The sequence below is a fragment of the Rhinolophus hipposideros genome (assembly GCF_964194185.1).
Source record: "Rhinolophus hipposideros genome assembly, chromosome: 12".
Lineage (NCBI taxonomy): Eukaryota > Metazoa > Chordata > Mammalia > Chiroptera > Rhinolophidae > Rhinolophus > Rhinolophus hipposideros.
This window is the reverse complement of record NC_138058.1, coordinates 23,834,298-23,852,327: the sequence shown is the minus strand read 5'-3', so window position 1 is coordinate 23,852,327 and position 18,030 is coordinate 23,834,298. Positions and strand designations below refer to the sequence as shown.

The window sequence follows — 18,030 nt, the reverse complement described above, 5'->3', positions numbered from 1 at the left end:
TGCCGTAGCATAAGCCCAGCCTCGTATTTGGGGAGGACGCAGGAGCCCCGAAAGCTTGTACACCACTGTCTCTAAGTATTTACAGTGGGATTAAAAAACAAGGATAAATTTACAGTGAAGTGTTAATACCAAGTGCAATTGGAGATTCAAACAGGGAGAGATCCCAGTGGAGACCCCGAAAGGCTTTCTGAAGGAAGTGGGACTTTGTGTGGACCCCATTTAGAGTGTGTGCGTACCGTAGGTGGGGGCGGGGGAAATAAGGTGTGTGGTGGAAATAGACAAGAACCGCAGACTGGAGGGGAGTGACCGGAGAGGGAGAGGAAGGAGGACAAGGTGCGGATTCGAGAGCATTGGTATTAGAAGCCCAGGGCCTTATGGATTTGGAACTTTTAGACTGCGAGCAAAAGGGAGCTAGCAGACTTGAATGGAGGCAGTTACCCTATGAAAGAAACATTTTTGTTCATTTATCTTCGGAGTGAATTGGAGTGCATAAGCAGCAAGAAGTTATGAGATTAGTGATTTTTTAACTACTTCTCACTACAGCCACTGCTTACCGCCCTGGGCCAAGATGCCATCATGTCTCCTCTGGATCAGTACAGTGGTTTCTTGCCAGCTTTTCTTGCTTCTACAGTTGCCCATGTTCAACACAGCAGCTCAGAGGGATTCTGGTAAAAAAATGAATAAAAAAGGATACAAGAAAGTTTTTCGAGTTGATGGATATGTTTATTGATTGTGTTGATCATTTCACTGGTGTATACATGTCAAACTTATCAAATTGTACATTTTAAATATGTGCGGTTTAATGTATGTCAGTTTTACCTTAAGAATGTTGTTAAAAATAAAATTTTCAGGTGTGTTAACTTTTCTGTTTAAAATTTCCAGTAGCTTCCCTTTGCAATCAGAATAAAAGGCAAGGTCCTTACAATGGTCTTCAAGGCCTTGCATGATCTCTCGCGGTCATTCAGTGTCTCCAGCCACCCTGGAACCCTCACTGTTTGTTCCACAGATATACCAGGATATATACTCCCACTGTGTCCCAAATTTGAAATGCTCAGATATCCAAATGGCTCCTTTCTTCCTTTAGGTCTTTACTCCAAGAGGCCTTCAGTGATCATTCTAGATAAATCATAACTCCCTACCCTTACACCACTTCTCCCCTTTCCTCACTTTATTTTCTTTCTTTGCATTTAATATTATTTAATATAGTATGTATTTTTCTTGTTTTACACCTGCCTCCTCCATGAAAATGTAAGCTTCTCAGTGGCAGGGAATTTTTGTTGTTGTGTTTACACAGCTATATCTCCAGTGCTAGGTGCAGAGTAGGTGTTTAATCGACATTTTCTGGATGAACAAATGAATGAATGTAGGTGGTGGTGATGATGGCCTAGAATAGGCTTTTATCAGTAGAAATGGAGCTGTACATGAAACATTTCAAAGGAAAGCATAATAGGAGGAAGTGAATGAGCTTGAGAGGGGAGCCTCTTCTCCAGCCTGGTGGCTGCAGCAAAGGCGGGTGGAGCTGGCCAGAAGGCTAGAACGGTGGGGTTGGAGCACAAATGTCAGAACGGGATAGAGGTCCCAGAGTTTTCTGGGTGGATGTAATAGATGGACTATTGGAGTGCATGAAACCTGAGCATATGTAGAGAGAGAAAGCTGAATCCTGAGCTCTGAAGAATGCTCACAGTTTTCAGTGGAAGAAGAAAAATCAGTGGAGGAAAAAAACCATAAGCAGTGACTATGAAAAGCCAAAGATATAGAATAAGACAACATTACGGAAGCCAAAAGAAGGGACATTTCAAGAAATAATTGGTGATCAACAAATAAAACAGGTCAGAGTCCCGGGATAATGGAGGCAGTGGGTATGGGCACTAAAAGGGAAAAGAAAATTTCTCTTAGAGAGTCAGGCAAAGACTTTGTCTAGATAATAGAGATCTATGACAGCTGGGGGTAGGAAGGACTAAGTTAGTTAGAGACATGATGATAGGGAGTGGGGCCATCTTGAAGTAAAGACACTGTACCACCAGCAGGAGGGAAGGGAAAGCACAGAAGCACAGGCTGGGGATGTGGCCTCTTCCTGGGAAGCTGCAGGCTGGTAACTTGAAAACTTGAAGAGTTGGGGGGCCACATGCATGTAGGAGATAGTGAGATGGATCCAAAGCGGTGTGTATGGGATGTGGGGGGGTGAACACCACAACCCCCATCTTCAACATAAACTAGAAGGAGCCATCCTTTCCAGAGAATCAGAATCAGCAAGGTGAAGGCAAGCAGAGAAATTCCTGGACTGTGCTGACAGAATAGGATGCCCTTTGTTCTTGAAGAGGAGCACTAAAATATTTTAACTTCCTAGAAGATTTGCATGTCTGTGACTATTCTCCTCAAAGGGTCAGGTGGCCCTCCTGGGTGGTAGTGCCGTCTGTGCTGACCTCAAAAGGTAGTCTGTACAGTAAGCAGGGCTGCAGGGCTGCATGATGCTGCCATTTCTTCCTTCATTGATTCACTCGAGAAGGATTTATTCAGCTTGGTTGGAGACACACTAGTGCCCACCTTCTCCTCAGAGGCCCACCCCCTAGCGTGGGGGTTAAGGGACTGACAAACTCGTAACCTGTAGGCCAGTCCCCTTCAGAGGCTTTATTTGCTTTGCTGTTTCCCTAGGCTTTCTGTTCACATCCGGCAGCATACAGCCAGTGCTCTCTCCGAAGGTGTTGCCTGAACAGGAGAAGTTTCAAGAATCCTAGTAGCCCCACGCCTCTGCTACTGAGAAAGGGAGCTTGGGCTTCTGTGAAGAGCCAGGGGAGGTGACAATATCTGTCTTCTCCACCAAGATAAAAACACACCTGCCAAATCTGCAGGAGCCCCCACTCCCTTTCAGAAGGGCTGTTGGCAGGGTGGGGGAAGGCCTGGAGAAATTGGATAATGGAGCTAGGCAAGGTTGGGGGAGGATGTCACATATTCATGCCCACTGCCTCCCTCCCCTTCAGACTGAGGCTTCTGAGAACACGGAGGGGCTGGTGGCTTTGGGTGGGGAGAGAGCCCACTCCCTCTTTTCTCTTATCTTCCTGCCCAGATGCCCAAATATCATTCCTGGTTCCCTAGAGAGAAAAGGCCCCTCACCCTGCCCCAGGCACCAGGCTGCCAGCCCATCTGCTGGGGAGAAAGGAGGGGCAGAGTCTTTCCCATAGATCCTGGAGAATCAACTGGAAGATCCATGCTCCCAGGGAGACCCATCTACTAGACTTAGATGGCCTGTTGGCTCCCATGGGTAATGGGCAGCCTGGAGCTGGGCACCGAGTGGGCTAGGCTTGAGGGTCTAGGGCTGGCACAGCCAGAAGGGGTCCTTTGGCCACCCCCTGTCTGAGGCAGGTTGAGCTGTTCATTGGTGCCAACCCGCCACGGGATGGTAGGAACACCCCCCTCCCTGCGCCCAGTCTCACCGGCTCGCAGGCGCCAGGCCCCCCCCCAAGCCCGGGTGGGCCAGGGAAGGTAATGTAATTCCGACCCAGCTAACCCGATTATGACGGCCTGCACCGGGCCGGGCGGCGGCAGGGGCGGGTCTAAGGCGCAGGGCCCCACTCGGCCAGGGGTCCCATCCCAGGGAAGGACGCAGAGTTCACACACTCCCAGCTTCTGGGTCTGTGGCCAAAGGTCACAAGGTCACCAAGCGGCTTCGGTCTTTTCCCCACTTCCCTCCTCTAACACACTCCAGGCACGGTTTTCTGGGCTTGGGTGGGGTGAAGCATCTATGGGAAATGAGGCTGGGATTCTCCGAAGGCTTCAGGGAGGTCCCAAGTGTCGCCTGTGGCGATTTCGTCCTCCCTCTTTGAGGGAGGGAAAGTGTGTGAGAAGAGACTCCCCGGGCGCAGCGCGGAGGGGCAGAGTCCCGCGTGGGTCGTCCGCTCTCGGGGGCAGAACGTCAGCCTCAAGCTCCCACCCGCCTGAGTTGAGCCAAGGGTCCGCTTTACACGCATTTCAGAAAATCAAAATTCTAAAGAAGCGCAGGGCACCAATTATTGGCGCTCCCGGAAGGAGCTATGGGTCCTACGGGAGAGGCCAGGAGGTGCACCAGGACACTGGCCGAGAGTGGCTGTTCCCCGCCCCAGCCCACCGGACGCGTCCTGCCTCCGCTTTCCCACACCTGTCCTCTTCCTAGGCCTCCAACTCGCCGGCGCAGTTCCCCAAGCCGCTTCCCATCGCATCCAGGAAGCCATAACGAGATTTGGTCTTCGAGGGCACTTAGGCGAGGGCCACAACGAATCCGGCAATAGGCTAGCAGGACCCATCGGGAGGCGAAGAGTGGGGGCTGTGGGAGGAGGCACCTGCGGGGAAGCGGGTGAGGCCGAGGAAGCCCAAAGGCGCAGGCCGGTGAGGATGGAGTTGCCGTGCGCATCTCGGCTGACTCAGCGCGCAGCGACCCAGGCAAGCTCTGGCCCCTCCCGAGCTAAGCCTGGTTCCTAACACCCTCGTCACCCCCACCCCACCCCCTCTATCCCTGCAGGCCAGTCTTCCCAGCGCTTGGCGCAAACAAGAGTCTCTTCCCCTTTAACGGGCCGGGCCCCGCCCCTGCCCTACCCCCAGTCCCCACTGCCCACCGGAGTCTGATCTGTCAGTCATTGCCCCAGCCCAAGCCGGCCAACCCTCTCCACCCCGGACTCCGGCAGAGGCCCGGTAGCAGCCCAGGGTCCATCTGCGCTTCAGAGACAGAAAGGGCGCTCCTGGGGCCCTGGCCGGTCGCGCTCCCCCGGGATGCGAGTCCTTGCACCGACGCCCGGCAGAGGCCGGCATGGGCGCGGCTACTCTCGGAGCACAGGGATGAAGCTGTGTTGGGGGCCCCGGCGCCCCGCCGCAGCCAGTCCCGCGGGCCCCTGAGGCCGCCGCCCCGAGCGCTCAGCTGCTGGGCTCTCAGAGCTGCCTGGGGCGCCCTGCCAACCACCGAACCTCCTGCGGTCCTTCCTGACCCGGACCCATGGAGCCGGCAGTGCTGGCCTCGCACAACCACCCGCACCACGAGCCAATCAGCTTCGGCATTGATCAGATCCTGAGCTGCCCAGAGCCCCCCGGGAACGGCCTAGGCCCGGGTCACGCGGGCCAGGGACATGGGGAGAGTGCCGCGTTCTCGGGTGGGTTTCACGGAGCCTCAAGCTACGGCCCCGCGGGCTCTTTGGGCCCGCTACCTGGCAGCTCCGGCGTGGGTCCGGGCGGCGTGATCCGCGTCCCGGCGCACCGCCCGCTGCCAGTGCCGCCACCCGCGGGAGCTGCGACTGCGGTTCCTGGCCCCTCGGGCTTGGGCGGAGCCGGGGGCCTAGCGGGACTCACCTTCCCATGGATGGACAGCGGCCGCCGCTTTGCCAAGGACCGGCTCACGGGTGAGGTTGCCCAACCCCTCCAGCGTTATGCCCCACACTGACCCGGCTTTCTCATCTTTGATCCTTCTGATCCAACTCCTGGTCTCCTTCAATCGCCCTCCCTCCCAGGGCACCCCAGGGGATCCTGCCCCAACTTGTTTCTCTTGGTCCCATTAGCTGAGGCGATGGGGAGGGAGCTACCGTCGATGTCCACGCTCTCCTCTGCAGTCCACTGTTCACACTGCGGGGAGGGCAGGGTGTAGTGATGGGGACGATTCTCCCTCACCCAAGGGGCAGGGCCGTGTCTTCCGAGGCTCTTTCTTGTCTAGAGGCCTCCACTGATGCGGGGCCGAGCTTGGAGCACCGTTAAGGACCGTGCGCGGGAGCTCCGCGGCCCAGGCCGCCGCGCTTGCTTCTCAGGGACGCCTCAGGCCGCCCTGCAAACCCTGCCCTGCTCTTCCTTCCTCCATGCAGCCGCGCTCTCGCCCTTCTCTGGGACGCGCCGCATCGGCCACCCCTACCAAAACCGGACCCCCCCGAAGCGGAAGAAGCCGCGCACGTCCTTCTCCCGCTCGCAGGTACTGGAGCTGGAGCGGCGCTTCCTGCGCCAGAAGTACCTGGCCTCCGCCGAGAGGGCGGCGCTGGCCAAGGCCTTGCGCATGACCGACGCTCAGGTCAAGACATGGTTCCAGAACCGACGCACCAAGTGGCGGTGAGGCTTGGGGCGGGGAGGGACCGCGGGCCGGGCCAAGTGGTGGTGAGGAATGGGGCGGGCGAGGGCTGGCCTCGCTAACCCCGCACCTCCGCTCGCCCAGGCGCCAGACGGCAGAGGAGCGCGAGGCGGAGCGGCACCGCGCCGGCCGGCTGCTCCTGCACCTGCAGCAGGACGCGCTACCGCGGCCGCTGCGGCCGCCGCTGCCCCCAGACCCGCTCTGCCTGCACAACTCGTCGCTCTTCGCTCTGCAGAACCTGCAGCCCTGGGCCGAAGACAACAAGGTGGCTTCCGTGTCCGGGCTAGCCTCGGTGGTGTGAGTGACGCCTGCCCGACCGGCCGAGCGCTTTTCTGGACCGAGGAGCCGCGTGGAGCGCGGGGCCCAGGGCTTCCCTCGCCGTGGTCCCGAGGCAGGGCAGCGCGTAAGGAGGAGCGGGCCTTGAGGCTCCCGTCGAGGGCTGCTCGGCCACCACCGGCTCCCAGGCCAGCGTGGCGCTCTCGCTCTGCACGCTGAGATGCGGCCTTTCCCGCGTTTTTTCACTTGGATTGTCGCACCGCTGCTGGAACCTGAGGCGCCGAGAGGGCGGGACCTGAAGTACGGGAGCCAATGAGGTGCGGGGAGGTGGGGCGCGCTGGCCAATGGGAGCTGCCCTTCTGAGAGACACAGGCGTCTTCGGCGGGTGGGTGGGAAGTGCAGTTCTGCCCGGCTGCAGCAGGTAAAAGGTGGTGCTGGATGCGGCAGCCCGCACTGGCTGGGTGGGTACCAAAGGTGTGAAGGAAGGAAGGAAGGAAGGAAGACGCCAACGACAGCGGAGTAATGGACGAGGTGCTGGAAAGCGAGTCCGACTGTGACAGGAATCAGAGTTATCCACATTGGGCATCTCATCCTTCTGTAAAATAATCGCTAAGGATTCCTTCCTGACTTTAAGCCTCATGTTGTCCATGTGTGTTCAACCTGCTGACTACGTCCTCCTATTTGAGAGCTTCACAATGTGCCTGGGTGGCAGGGGAGACAGATGAAAGGGAATATCTAGGAACACCTATCCTTGAGGGACAGAGAAGATAGAGGAAGAAGCAGTGGACAAATTTAATGGGCCCAGTGAATTTAGGGTGAGCAGAACTTGGCAAATAATTAGGAAGTAATAGACCTAAGAAGAATCAAAGATAACTCTGAGGCTGGAAATGTAGAGGGTCAGGAAATCAGTGGTGTTGTGGATGATGAAGGGGGAAATTGGGAAGATAGGAGCAAGGTTAACTCTGCAGGCAAAACTAAATGCTAGACCTACAGAGAATAAATTCTGGAAAAATGCTTTGGGGGAGGTTAGTTGACATCCACATAGAGGTGGAGACAGATGGAATGATGAGAGCAGAATCTCCAAGGGAGGAAATTCTGAAGAGGAAAGCAGAGTTCTAAGGACTAAATCTTTTTTTCCCCCACCAAATTCTGCAAACACATAATGTGCAAGATGATGGAGGATATTAAAGTTAGTAGTCCAAAGGAAGAAAAGGGAAAGGAATACCCAGCTGGAAAGAAAGGAAACCATGATGTCCCTGACGTTGTTAGAAAGACTTTAGGTTGTGGGCAGGCCAGGGCTGCCGGGAAGCTTGTTGATGGAAGGTTGAGAGTTTGGATGTGGCTGGAATAGCTTTGAGATTTCGGAAGGAGCTGGATTTAAGTTGTATGAGGATGAAAGGGAAGATTTTGTCTGATTCTCTAGAAGCCCCTTTCTCCCTCCCCTGGAATCGGGAGCAGTGTGGTAGCAAGAAGTGAGCTTTGGGCAGGATCAGAGGCCAACTGTAGTCAAACTACTCACATTCTGTGTTAGTGACAGCTAGGTCAGCAGACCACAAAGACTTGACCAGAGTGGGAACCAGGCAAGGGGATATCGCCGGAGAAGTTGGCCCTGAGTCTTTGATATTGTGTCATCTTTAACTCATGAATGTTGTATATGCTGATACAAATCCAAACTCAAATTTGGCACCATAGAAAAAGAACTTTTATAGCCCAGAAGGGAGCACAAGGATGGGTTTGGCTTAAGTTGGGGATAAGGGGGCATGTCAGTCCCTCTCCAATAATTAGAAGAAGGCTAAGGAAAGGGTCCTACCTTATGCAGACTATGGCTTACCCAGTTCCCTCTACTCTCAGCCCACCATTTCTTGAGACTCAGGTGCCATGATTTTTTATCTGACCCTAAACTTTGATCTTCTAAATTTGGCTGGCTGCCTTAGTGCTAGACTGAGGGAGGATCTAAGGCGATGAGATGAGCTCTGCTCCATTCCTTAGGCAGGTCACTGCAGGACACAGGCATCTCCAAACTCTTGGGTGGAGGAGGATTCAGTCTCTGTTGAAGCTGTTGAAGAAGCTGCCATCTCTTCCCTCAGCTGGTTCAGGAAGTCTCTGCTTTCACTGGGGGGCAGGTTACTCAGGAAGTATGGAGGGGCCAACTCCACTAGCCTGACAGAGAGAGTCATAATTAGATCATTTCTGTATCCTCCCTCACAATGCAGATTTTTAAACTTCTCACCACCCGTTCCACAAACCCTATCTTCTCAAATCACGTTACTACAAATCACTGAGATTCCCTTCTCCTTCTTAAGGTTCTCTGACTCCCCAGCTATAACTTTGTCCCCAGGAAGAGGAATGGGTGGTGTAGGAGGGGTGTCAGAGAACTCACATCTGTGGTTGAATCTCAGAAACAATGGAAAGGCAGTTGTCTTTGGAAATGGAGAAACTGTGGTAAATCACCCATGGTGGGGGTCTGGCAGGAGCCCGACGGCTTCGGTAGCAGCAGTATGGGGAGAGCTGGGCCACATGCTTATGGGTTAGGAGCAGGTAATTTCCAGTGCCATCGGTGTCTCGGGCCACCTCATTGAAAGGCAAAGATATTGAAGGAATAAGTGTGAGAGAAGAGGCAGACAGTAGAAAAAAGTAAAGGGGGTTAAGAAAGAATTAGTAAGAGTGGTGACAGTTTTAAAAGTAAAGCATTACCTCTAGATGTTACAGCCCCTACCATACCATCTGGCATTTTCCACAGCTCCTTGTACCCCAAAGCCTCAAAGGAAAAGTTTCTCCTGGTTCTAAAGAATCCTTTGAATGGGCACCTGGACCCGAGTTTCAGAGGTGGCATACCAATCTCTGGTCCCTCTGCCTCCTGCTACTTTCATGACCCCTTCTTTCCCCTAACCTTAAGGAAGTAGCCAGACACCAGTGCTTTCTGAAGGTCTCTGCGATTCTTCTCAGAGCCAAAGGCTGGTTGGGACAAAGGAAGTTCAATTCGTTGCATGAGTTCTAGGAGTTCTCCTCGCAGTTTCTGGGCTTGGCACAGTGCTGCCCAGTTTAGACCCCGAGTCTGACACCAAGCCTTGTCTGCTCCATCTAGTTGAGGAAAGAGACCAGGTACAACTAAAGTCCTTGAGATCTCTGAAAGAACCCAACCCTCGGCCAAAGGGCCTCCGCTTCCTGGGCATAGAGATCTGTCAGCTGGTTGCACACCACCTCCCCTCTTTGGAAAATCTGGGATTCTCTTAAGAGGATGCAGAGTGGGCCACTCACTCTGTATAAAGGCTTCATACACCTGGATCAGAGAGCTGTGATCACCATCTGCATGTTCCAGGGCCCGACGTAAGGCAGCTTCTTCTGCACAGAGCGGAGGACGGGTAAACCCAGGGGCAGCTGGAGGCAGAAGAGAGGAAGATCGTTTTGGGGACTGAGAGAGGATAGCAGTACAGGTAGAATGGTGAAAAGGGAGAAGTGTCACTTTACTGGGAATTTTATTCAAAAGACATTGATAACTTCTAGGTGCTGTGCACTTTATTAGACATTAAAGAGAAACAAATGAAAGACAGCCTCTGCCCTCAAGTTGCTTAGAGTCTGGTGGGAGAGAATAACAAGCAAACTTGATGAGCACGATAGGTGTGTGGGCCAATATTTGAAGTTTCAGCAGGAATTAGCACAGTGGAGAAGGTGGCGGAGAGACAGGATTCTGGACTGTGGGAGCATCAAGGCACAGAAGTTAGTAGCATGGCATGTTTATGCCTAGTTTGGGTGGAGGGAATGGCATGTATGGCAGACACAGGAGATAAAGCTGGAGAGGTAGGTATGGGCTAGGTCATTAGAGGCGGGATATTCTGTACAAATGAGTTTACATTCTGACTGGAAGGTAAAGAATAGCTGTTGAAGAAGAGTTTTTAAATAAGAGTCCAAGTGTTTGAACAAGTTCACATGACTAGTTAGAAGGCTACTGATCCAGCTGAGCAGTGATGGGCTCTAACACTGGAAGTGACAGTGACTATGGAGAAGAACTGATGAATTAAAAAACAACACCCCCCCACCAAAAAAAAAAGCAACATCTGGGAAATAAAAGTGAAAGAACCTGGAAAAAGATTAATCTAGAATAATGGTAAATGGAGCTGCACAGATGATGGTATGATTTTGTGGTGGTGATGGTGAAAAGGTGGTTAAAAAAGTTCTAGATTGAAATACTAAGGACTATTGTGGTAGAAATGTCCATCAGGAGTCAGGTATATAATTGAAGATTCAGAAGAATGGTATTGGCAGGGAGAACAAGGTTTGGAAATTTTAAGAATGATGGTCGCTTTTCAGACCACAGGTGTGGATGAACTTGCTCGGAGAATTCAGGGAATGAGAAGACATGGGGGACAAGGATAGGACCCCGAGGTCCAACTTACAGTGGATGAGCCGAGGACAAAGAGCCCAAGGAAGAGATTAAGGATATGCCGGCAGATAGGATGAAAACCATGAGGAGTGGTCACAGAAGCTTAGGGGGGTTAGTTTCAAGGTGGGAGTTGTCAGCATTCTCAAATGTCAAAAAAGAAGGTCATAAATAAGGGCGCAAAAGTGTTCATTGGGAGGTCACTGGTGAGCTGGGGCCGTCTCAGTGTGGTGGTAGGCCTGGAACTGGAATGCGGGTGAGGAATACACTAGATGGAATAGGATAGGAGTGATACCGGATAGCTGAAGTGGAGTAGAGGGCTGAAGAAGAGAGGTGTGGAGTGTTCGTAATAACAGGAGCGATCTGAGCATGTTGAGAGGCAAGAACCAGCAGGAAGAAAAGGTTAGAGACACGAGAGGGATAGTGATTACGCTTGGTTCTGTAAGTACTGTGAGGAGTGGAAACTGGAGCCCCAAAACACCAAGGGGAAGGACTAAGTAGCCGAAAGAGCCTAGGGGAGAGGTGAGTTATACCAGTGAGCATGGCGGCAAGGGTGAGCATCTCATCCACACAATCAAACTCGCAGGAGGCCAGCAGGGCTTTGGCCAGCTCAGGGGGCAGGGGGAACTCTGATAGGATGACACCCAGGTCTGATAGGTCCCCTTCATCGTCCAGGGCTGCCAGATAGTCTAAGTCTTCCAGGGCCTGCATCAATGTTTCTGGAGCTGGTGAGGAAACAGGGTTTATAGGGCAGGGAGTCTCAGAGCCTGGGGGTCAGATTTGGTGGGCAGGACTTGGGCAGGAGCGGTGCTCACCGGGCCGGTCCAGGAAGTGACAGTCCCCTGGCTCTGCAATCTGCCTCCTCTTTAGTAGTAATACCAGGGGGCTCAGATTCTCCTCACACACCCTGGGTGGGGGCAGTGGAGGAGCCTCTAGTTCTTGGAAGGACTTAGGATACAAGCAGAGGCAGGATCCTGAGGGGAGAAAGACTTGGGAGAGAAGACCACTGTAGATTTTTCAAGGCTTGTGTATTGGTTACTGTTTTCATGTTTGATCTCAACGAGAGCAAAGGCTCTTACCTGGAGGGGCCCCTCTTGCCCGCAATTGTCTTGCCTCTGCCTGACACTTGCTGATGGGCCTCAACATTTGGGATTCTGCTCGGATCTGAGGATTGTACACCTGTCACCACCCCCCAACCAAGGCCAAGACAGATCAGAGTGGGCCATTTGTATCGTAAGTCCCCACACCCCATCCTCTCTGTCACTCACACTTCGAAGCTCCAGTCCCGAGTCAATGACATGTCGGATGGAAGGGAGGGAGAAGGAGAAGTCAGCCAACCAGTGAGTGACCACAACCTTTCGGGCACCCGAGTCTGTGTCCTCGTACACAGCCTGAACGGCTTGACCATGGCCTGGGTGAAGGGGCAGCACCCGCGGTGGAAGCCCGGGGACAGCCAGGGTCCCCACTTCCCTGGACAAGAATTCACAGCACAGGGAAATTTCCTGAGGAGAGGGGTGGGGCATTAGTGCAGTTCTCACCTTTTTAGATCACAGACCCCTTTGAAAAACTGATGAAAGCTATGGCCTTTCACTCCGAAAAAATGCACAACCTCAAAGTTGGAGTTATAATTTCAGGAATTCACTGAATCACAAATCTCTGCATTAAGACGGAATCAAAGAGAGGGGTAGACCTCTTAACCCTGAAATCCATGAGTTTTCCCTCGGAACCCCAACAGAGTGAATATTCGAATTCCAGTGTTCCTAACAAGCAGCGGGACAGGAAGGCGGCATAAGGGGCACCTCCTTTGGCAGCCTGTTTACCTCCTCACTGGGCAGGTACACTAGCACGTCTCCTGGCGCCTCCTTCCGACACAATTCAAGCACAGCTTGACAGGCAGCTTCCACACGATCAGTAGGGACAGTGTCCCTGTAGATGGGAGTGGGACACCTGCCAGGCCCTCTGGGTACATGTACAATAGGAGGATCGCCCCAGAAGGCTTGGAGCTTAGGTTCAAAGGCTGGGTCAGTAACCACAACCACTCGGGGGTCGTCTGGAAGGTTTCCCAGCCTGGCATCTCGCAGCAGCCCCTGGAGTAAATCTGAGGCCACTGACCGCTCCTGAGCCTCATCCAGCACCAGCACGTCCCAGGCTCCAGTACCCCGGGTCGAGGCCACCTCTTGAAGAAGCAGCCTGTCCCAGCAAAATCTGTTGATGTTGACAGTGAGCAGAGGAGTCAGTGTGGACACTGACCAGCCCCAGAAGTCAGGGGAACGTCTCCCTAGGGGGCCTAGATTTCGATAGTGAAGGTCAGAAAGACCTTTTGACTGTATTCCTAAGCCTGTGGACCCGTAACAGTGACCCACAACCTCACTGACAACACTGTTCATAAGCTGTACTCCAGCTGGGAAAGTAAGACTTGTGATGACGGTGAAGATGAATGAGGTGTGGGCTGGGGTTAAAAGGCTTCGGTGTTGCATAATGCATGATTTAAAGGGTGAGCTGGGCTGAGGGAGGGTATGGTTTGATGTTGGAGGACTGGACTTATTCCTAATGGGTAAGGGGAATTAGATTTGGGTTGGGCCTGTAGGAGGCCTCACCTGAGCAGGGTGTGGGGACCAGTGCAGTCCTCCTGGGGGATGCTATATCCAACCTCATGACCTAGGGTCAGGTCCATCTCATCAGCAACCCGCAGGGCCAGACTCAGGGCTGCCAGAGGGTAGGGCTGAGTGACAGTTACCCGGCCCTTCTGGAACCCCCTGGCCAGCGCAAACTCTGCACACCACTGAGGAATCTGGGGTAGGGGTAGGGAAGGACAACCAGTCAGCGAGACACAGGACTTCAGTCAGAAGTGCTAGGGGAGCTATGGCCGGTTTAATCCTTTCTGGGGGGAGTGTCCTGGTCCTTTACCACCCTGGGGCCAGCCTAAACAGACTCCCTTTGCCCACCTCCCCCATAACCCCTGGCAGCCCAATCCCCCCTTGCCAGGGAAGGGCCAGTTCCCTGGCCCCTCCCTCTTGTCTACTCCCAGAATCCCCCCCGCCCCCACCTGGGTGCTCTTGCCAGAGCCAGGCTCTCCAGACACCAGCACCACTCCACTGGGGCTACTCTCCAATTGCTCCAAGAAGATAAAGCGAGCAGCCCAGATAGGCAAGGCTCGGCGCTGCTCAAGAAGCTCGTAGTAGTGGGAAGAGAAGGGGAGCCCGTCAAAGGGGTTCACAGCCAGTTCAGACTCCCCAGGGCTCAGGCCAGACTCTTCTGCCCGCCTGAGAAGCTGAGAGGCCATGGTGGCTGACTGGCAGGACCTACAGAAGGTGGGGTAGTCATTAAAACCTTGTACCATCTTCCCACTTCAGCCCTGATCCCTAACGCGTACCCTCAGCTGGTAATGTACTGGAGTCCATTCTTTCCAGCATTTCTTGCCTGCCAGGAAACAGTGGAGAATTGAGTCTCCAAGTAAGGGACTATCAAAAGGGACTATTACCCTGTAGCCAGGTAATAAGAATCCTGGGCCTCTCTGGGAATCTCTGTAATTCAGGGGCAACAGGAATTATGTGAGACCCGTGGGAAGGTCCCTGGGGGTGGGGGGGAATAGGAAAAGGAATAAGGAGGGGCTGGAATTGAAGAGCAGGGAGGGCCACAAGGATCCTGGATTCAAACCTGCTTGCAGCTCTGAGACGTGTCACGATGGCAGCCAGTTCCAGACCCGCCCAGCCAGTTCCCACCAACCTTGACCAGCGCTAAGTACAAAGGTAAGTTCCGGCCCCACCCTGGGGCTTGGCTCACACATAACGCTTAAGACTGGTTTTGGGGTGGAACCACTTGCTCCACCTTATTTAACCTAGTCAGGAGCCTATAGAAAATAGGCTCCAGCCACCAACTGAGCATGTGTGAACTCTACAGACTCCATGTACTGTGAAAGGCATCCTGGGACTTGTAGTTTTCCTGCTATTTCTACACAAACCTGGGCTGAACACCCCAGTTAGGTCCAGTTGCTGCTTGGTCTTCAGTTGTTACACTTCCTTAATATCACTCATTTTGACACGAGGAGGTGATTTCAGACAGTTCCATTCTGACCATCCCCCCACAAACCTACAAGGACCGCCTTATCCACATCCCTCCCACCAAAGGAAAAGGAAAGTGCTCAGGAGGCTTTTGAGACCCAGAGAGGCAACAGAGACCTTGAATGAAAACCCTGAATTTAATGTGACACTGGGGGCAGCCCCATCCCTCCCTTTCTACCACCCACCCATCAGGCCTGTCGTGAGTTGGGTGAGGGCTGCCCCCAGTCTCCGTCCTGCGGCTCTGGGTACCATCCTGTGCTCAGTCAGCCTCCTGGGCCTGTCTCTCTGTGAATCTCCTGTGGGACATAGGGAGAAGACATTGTGTGGGCTTTGTCATATTAGCTGTATAATTAGCTTCCTTCTCCAACCTGCCCCCTCCTACCCATTGTCCTCTAAGCCCCTCACCTTCTTGCGTATTCATATAGTGCTTGTTTGCGCTCCTGTAGGCTCTCCTGTCGGGCCCAGGAGGATTTGGCAAATGTTAGGGCTGTGGGCTGAGGGGTCACCGGGCCAGAGCTGGGAAACTGAGGTGATCACAATGTCAAAGGGCTTGCGAAGTCATCATCATTAAACACGCATCGAATGCCTACTTTGTAAGAGAGGCACTGGGCTAGGGTCTCAGGATCAAAAAAGAGACATCAGGGATAGGGAGTATGTAGAGTGCCCCATCCCACCCCAAGTCTTGGATCGGACCATTTCCTGGGTCTCACCTGGGGGGCAGAGGCCGTGGGATGGGACTGGGTCCCCTCAGTGATGTCTTCAGGCATGAAAGCTACAGCCCCCTCAAGCAGATTGGTGATGGTCAAGTCTACGCAGCCAGTCCTGGCTGGGGAGAAGGGAAGAGAGGAGAGGGGATCTGTTGCCCTGTTCATCCTTTTCCCTCACCACCCATTTTTCCTCTCTGTCCCTGTCTTCTTGGGTGAGGCTACCCTTTCCCATACCCAGGTCTCTCTGGATGACGACCAGTGGCACATGGGGTAAAACCTCCTTGACTCTCTGAGCCAGAGTTGCCAGCTGCACATCAGGAGAAGGGCCCGGGGAGGGAGGGAAAGAAGACTGGGCTGCAAAAAAGAAATCCGAAATATGGTGAATGGAGAATGAGTAAGAAGGCGAATCTGACTAGTACAGGAATAGGGAGGAAATCACAATAGGCTGGGAAAAAAACAAAAAGCTTTGTGTACAGAGACCACACACCTGACTGGGGGCGCAATCTAGGATGTCTTTGCCTCTTCATGTGCTCTGCTTTGTCTGCTGGAGTGAGTCGTGTTCCTATCTGGCCCAATTTTTTGGCCACCAGCTAGGAAGAATTGGAAGGTTGGAAATGTCAAGGTTTCAAGCCTTCCTCCCCCTCTGCCTAAGGAGAGACCCCACCTCCAAGCTGCTTCTGTATGCTACCACCTGTTGTACACGGAGGGCAAACTCCTCATTCCCCTCTCCCAGCTGGCGATGAACAGGATGGAGCCACCTGCAAAAAACAATCAGGGCGATGTTGGGGGCAGCTGGGGCAGTCACCCTCTCCCCACTCTGATACCTCTTTTCATGGAACTGTGGTGGTGAGGGTGGGGAGAGAATAAATACTTTGTACTGCCTCTGTATTGGAAACTTGATATTAAAAAGATCTGCAAATAGATAGGGCAGAGGCAACTACTTCCTTGACCTTGGGGTGAGCTTTTCCCAGCCACCAAAAAGTGAGGACAATCAATACCTTACTTGATACACCGTGAAAGGAACGAAGAGTGACCACAGCAGTTCTGAGACCCAGGAGGCATCTGACACTGTCTGAGGGGAAAGCATGAAGCGAGGTCTAAGTCAGGTCGGGACTGGGGAGCTTCTCCCCAAAGCCCCGGCGAGTCCCTATCCAGCACACACTCACCACAGAGACTAGAGGTCTCTGGACTTGCAGGGTAAGAGGCTGTACCACATCCTGGATAGAAAACGGCCAGGAACTAGAAGAGGGAAGAGAGAATAGGACGGGATTTCAGCCAGTCCAGTTAGTAGCTCATGTCTAACTGAAAACAAAAAACTGTCAAACTGTGTACCAAGTAGATAAATAAGGAATATAGGGATTCAGGGGAAGGAACCAAAAGTGGACAGAAAGGAACTAGAAATGGAGGGGGTCGGGCTGAAGAAGGGTGTGAAAAACCCAAGGCCCCCCCACGCCCGACCACCTACCCAGTCGGAGTCAAATACCTGTGTCCCTTCACCCACCTGAAGCGCAGGAGCCCCTCCCGGCCATTGGTGGCCTCTTCCTCTGGGAATAGCAGCAGCGGGGTAGGGGGAAGCCTCGTGGAAGCACAGAATCTCTTGAGTGACTCCACCAACTCCCCCCGCCCATCCATCTCCATGAAGCCCCGAGACCAGCATACAAAGCTGGGAGGACTGTCGAGTAGAGGCTGGGAACAGGGAAGAGAGAAAGCAAGAAGAATGTTGGGCAGTGACAAAAACTGACATCTGGGGTAGAGACGCGGGGTTAGCGTTAAGGCGCAGTCTCTCGCGGTCCCCAAGGGAAGCCCGGGCGGGCAGAGGGAAGCCTTCTGTCGGGCCCCGGGGAGCTGCCCGCGGCACTCTCGGCTTCGCCCCCCACTCACGGTACTACAGCTAGTGAGCAGGTTGACTATGTTGTGGTCGAAAGGTGTCACGTGGTTGGCAATGAGGACCCGGACGCGGTGATCCCGGAGTTCGGAGTCTTCCTGCCGGGCCACGAGCCCGAGCACCGCACACATGGTCCGTACCACGAACCTGGGGACGCAGGCAGTGCTGACTGCACGGCCGTCGGCCCGGCCCAGCCTCGACCCTCCCCGAGCTCCCGGGTCGGAACCTGCGAAGGACGCTGTCTGGCAGCGCGCAGCTGACCAGGAAGACGTGGATCCCAAGAAAGAGGCGCAGGACGAGGAGACAGAACCCGACAGGCGCGTAGAGCAGCAGCGCTAGGAGCAGGAAGCCGTCACCCGGGAGCCTGGGGGCAAGAGGTGGGGTGATCGGGCGGCCGAAGACCGAGTCGACGCGGGAGCCGGCCTCTTCCCGCCGGGACTCTTACCGGTGCGAGTCAAAGAGCCGCTCCGGCCCCGGCGCCGGGGCAGGTTCCATCGCGGCTGCTTTAGGGGTGTTTGGCCACTGCCGCCATCTTCGTGCCCCGCCGCAGGGGCTCCTGGGAAGGAGGAGTCTTCCGGCGTGGGCCTCGGGTGCCAGGACCCGAAATCCTGAGGCGCCCCGGAAGGGCTAGCGGCCCCAGCATGCCTCGCGGG

The 18,030-nt window shown here is 54.0% G+C and overlaps 3 protein-coding genes across 17 annotated transcripts; 1 reads left to right on the top strand and 2 right to left on the bottom strand.

Annotated features, from left to right (window-relative positions):
* Positions 1-4,960: 4,960 nt before the first annotated feature.
* Positions 4,961-6,371, top strand: TLX2 (T cell leukemia homeobox 2; the record flags this gene model as incomplete). Its single annotated transcript, XM_081068768.1, has 3 exons — positions 4,961-5,360; positions 5,814-6,051; positions 6,155-6,371. 3 exons carry the CDS (start codon positions 4,961-4,963, stop codon positions 6,369-6,371), a joined length of 855 nt encoding a protein of 284 aa, XP_080924894.1.
* Positions 6,372-8,028: 1,657 nt separating this feature from the next.
* On the bottom strand, positions 8,029-14,451 carry DQX1 (DEAQ-box RNA dependent ATPase 1). 2 transcript variants are annotated; one of them, XM_081067896.1, is made up of 12 exons: positions 14,382-14,451; positions 13,771-14,026; positions 13,322-13,515; positions 12,545-12,929; positions 11,993-12,226; positions 11,804-11,903; positions 11,540-11,698; positions 11,258-11,449; positions 9,605-9,724; positions 9,237-9,427; positions 8,727-8,917; positions 8,029-8,506 (listed from the first exon to the last, which is right to left on the bottom strand). In XM_081067896.1, the coding sequence occupies exons 2-12, from the start codon at positions 14,005-14,007 to the stop codon at positions 8,341-8,343; spliced, it is 2,169 nt and encodes a 722-aa protein (XP_080924022.1). In that variant the 5' UTR covers positions 14,008-14,026; positions 14,382-14,451; the 3' UTR covers positions 8,029-8,340. The 2 variants fall into 2 exon arrangements, with proteins under 2 accessions (XP_080924022.1, XP_080924021.1); XM_081067895.1 differs by having other exon boundaries at positions 11,540-11,713; positions 14,382-14,438.
* Positions 14,452-14,903: 452 nt separating this feature from the next.
* Positions 14,904-17,949, bottom strand: AUP1 (AUP1 lipid droplet regulating VLDL assembly factor). 14 transcript variants are annotated; one of them, XR_013994576.1, is made up of 13 exons: positions 17,823-17,949; positions 17,604-17,741; positions 17,374-17,524; positions 16,994-17,178; positions 16,659-16,731; positions 16,491-16,564; positions 16,184-16,250; positions 15,980-16,082; positions 15,727-15,846; positions 15,496-15,611; positions 15,191-15,371; positions 15,026-15,081; positions 14,904-14,933 (listed from the first exon to the last, which is right to left on the bottom strand). XR_013994576.1 is itself a non-coding variant. In XM_081067889.1 (13 exons), the coding sequence occupies exons 1-12, from the start codon at positions 17,870-17,872 to the stop codon at positions 15,045-15,047; spliced, it is 1,233 nt and encodes a 410-aa protein (XP_080924015.1). In that variant the 5' UTR covers positions 17,873-17,949; the 3' UTR covers positions 14,904-14,933; positions 15,026-15,044. The 14 variants fall into 14 exon arrangements, 7 of the variants coding, with proteins under 7 accessions (XP_080924015.1, XP_080924011.1, XP_080924012.1 ...); XM_081067889.1 differs by having other exon boundaries at positions 15,191-15,309; XM_081067885.1 differs by having other exon boundaries at positions 15,191-15,237.
* Between the last annotated feature and the right edge of the window lie 81 nt (positions 17,950-18,030).

Coding starts and splice junctions, on each gene's coding strand:
- AUP1 (XM_081067883.1), bottom strand. CDS start 17,872: ATGGAACCTGCCCCGGCGCCGGGGCCGGAGCGGCTCTTTGACTCGCAC. Junction 16,083..16,183: donor TTGCCCTCCGTGTACAACAG/GTGGTAGCATAC, acceptor AATTCTTCCTAG/CTGGTGGCCAAAAAATTGGG. Junction 15,082..15,190: donor CTATATGAATACGCAAGAAG/GTGAGGGGCTTA, acceptor TATGTCCCACAG/GAGATTCACAGAGAGACAGG.
- DQX1 (XM_081067895.1), bottom strand. CDS start 14,007: ATGGCCTCTCAGCTTCTCAGGCGGGCAGAAGAGTCTGGCCTGAGCCCT. Junction 12,930..13,321: donor GGTCCCCACACCCTGCTCAG/GTGAGGCCTCCT, acceptor CAACATCAACAG/ATTTTGCTGGGACAGGCTGC. Junction 11,450..11,539: donor TCACTTCCTGGACCGGCCCG/GTGAGCACCGCT, acceptor TTTCCTCACCAG/CTCCAGAAACATTGATGCAG.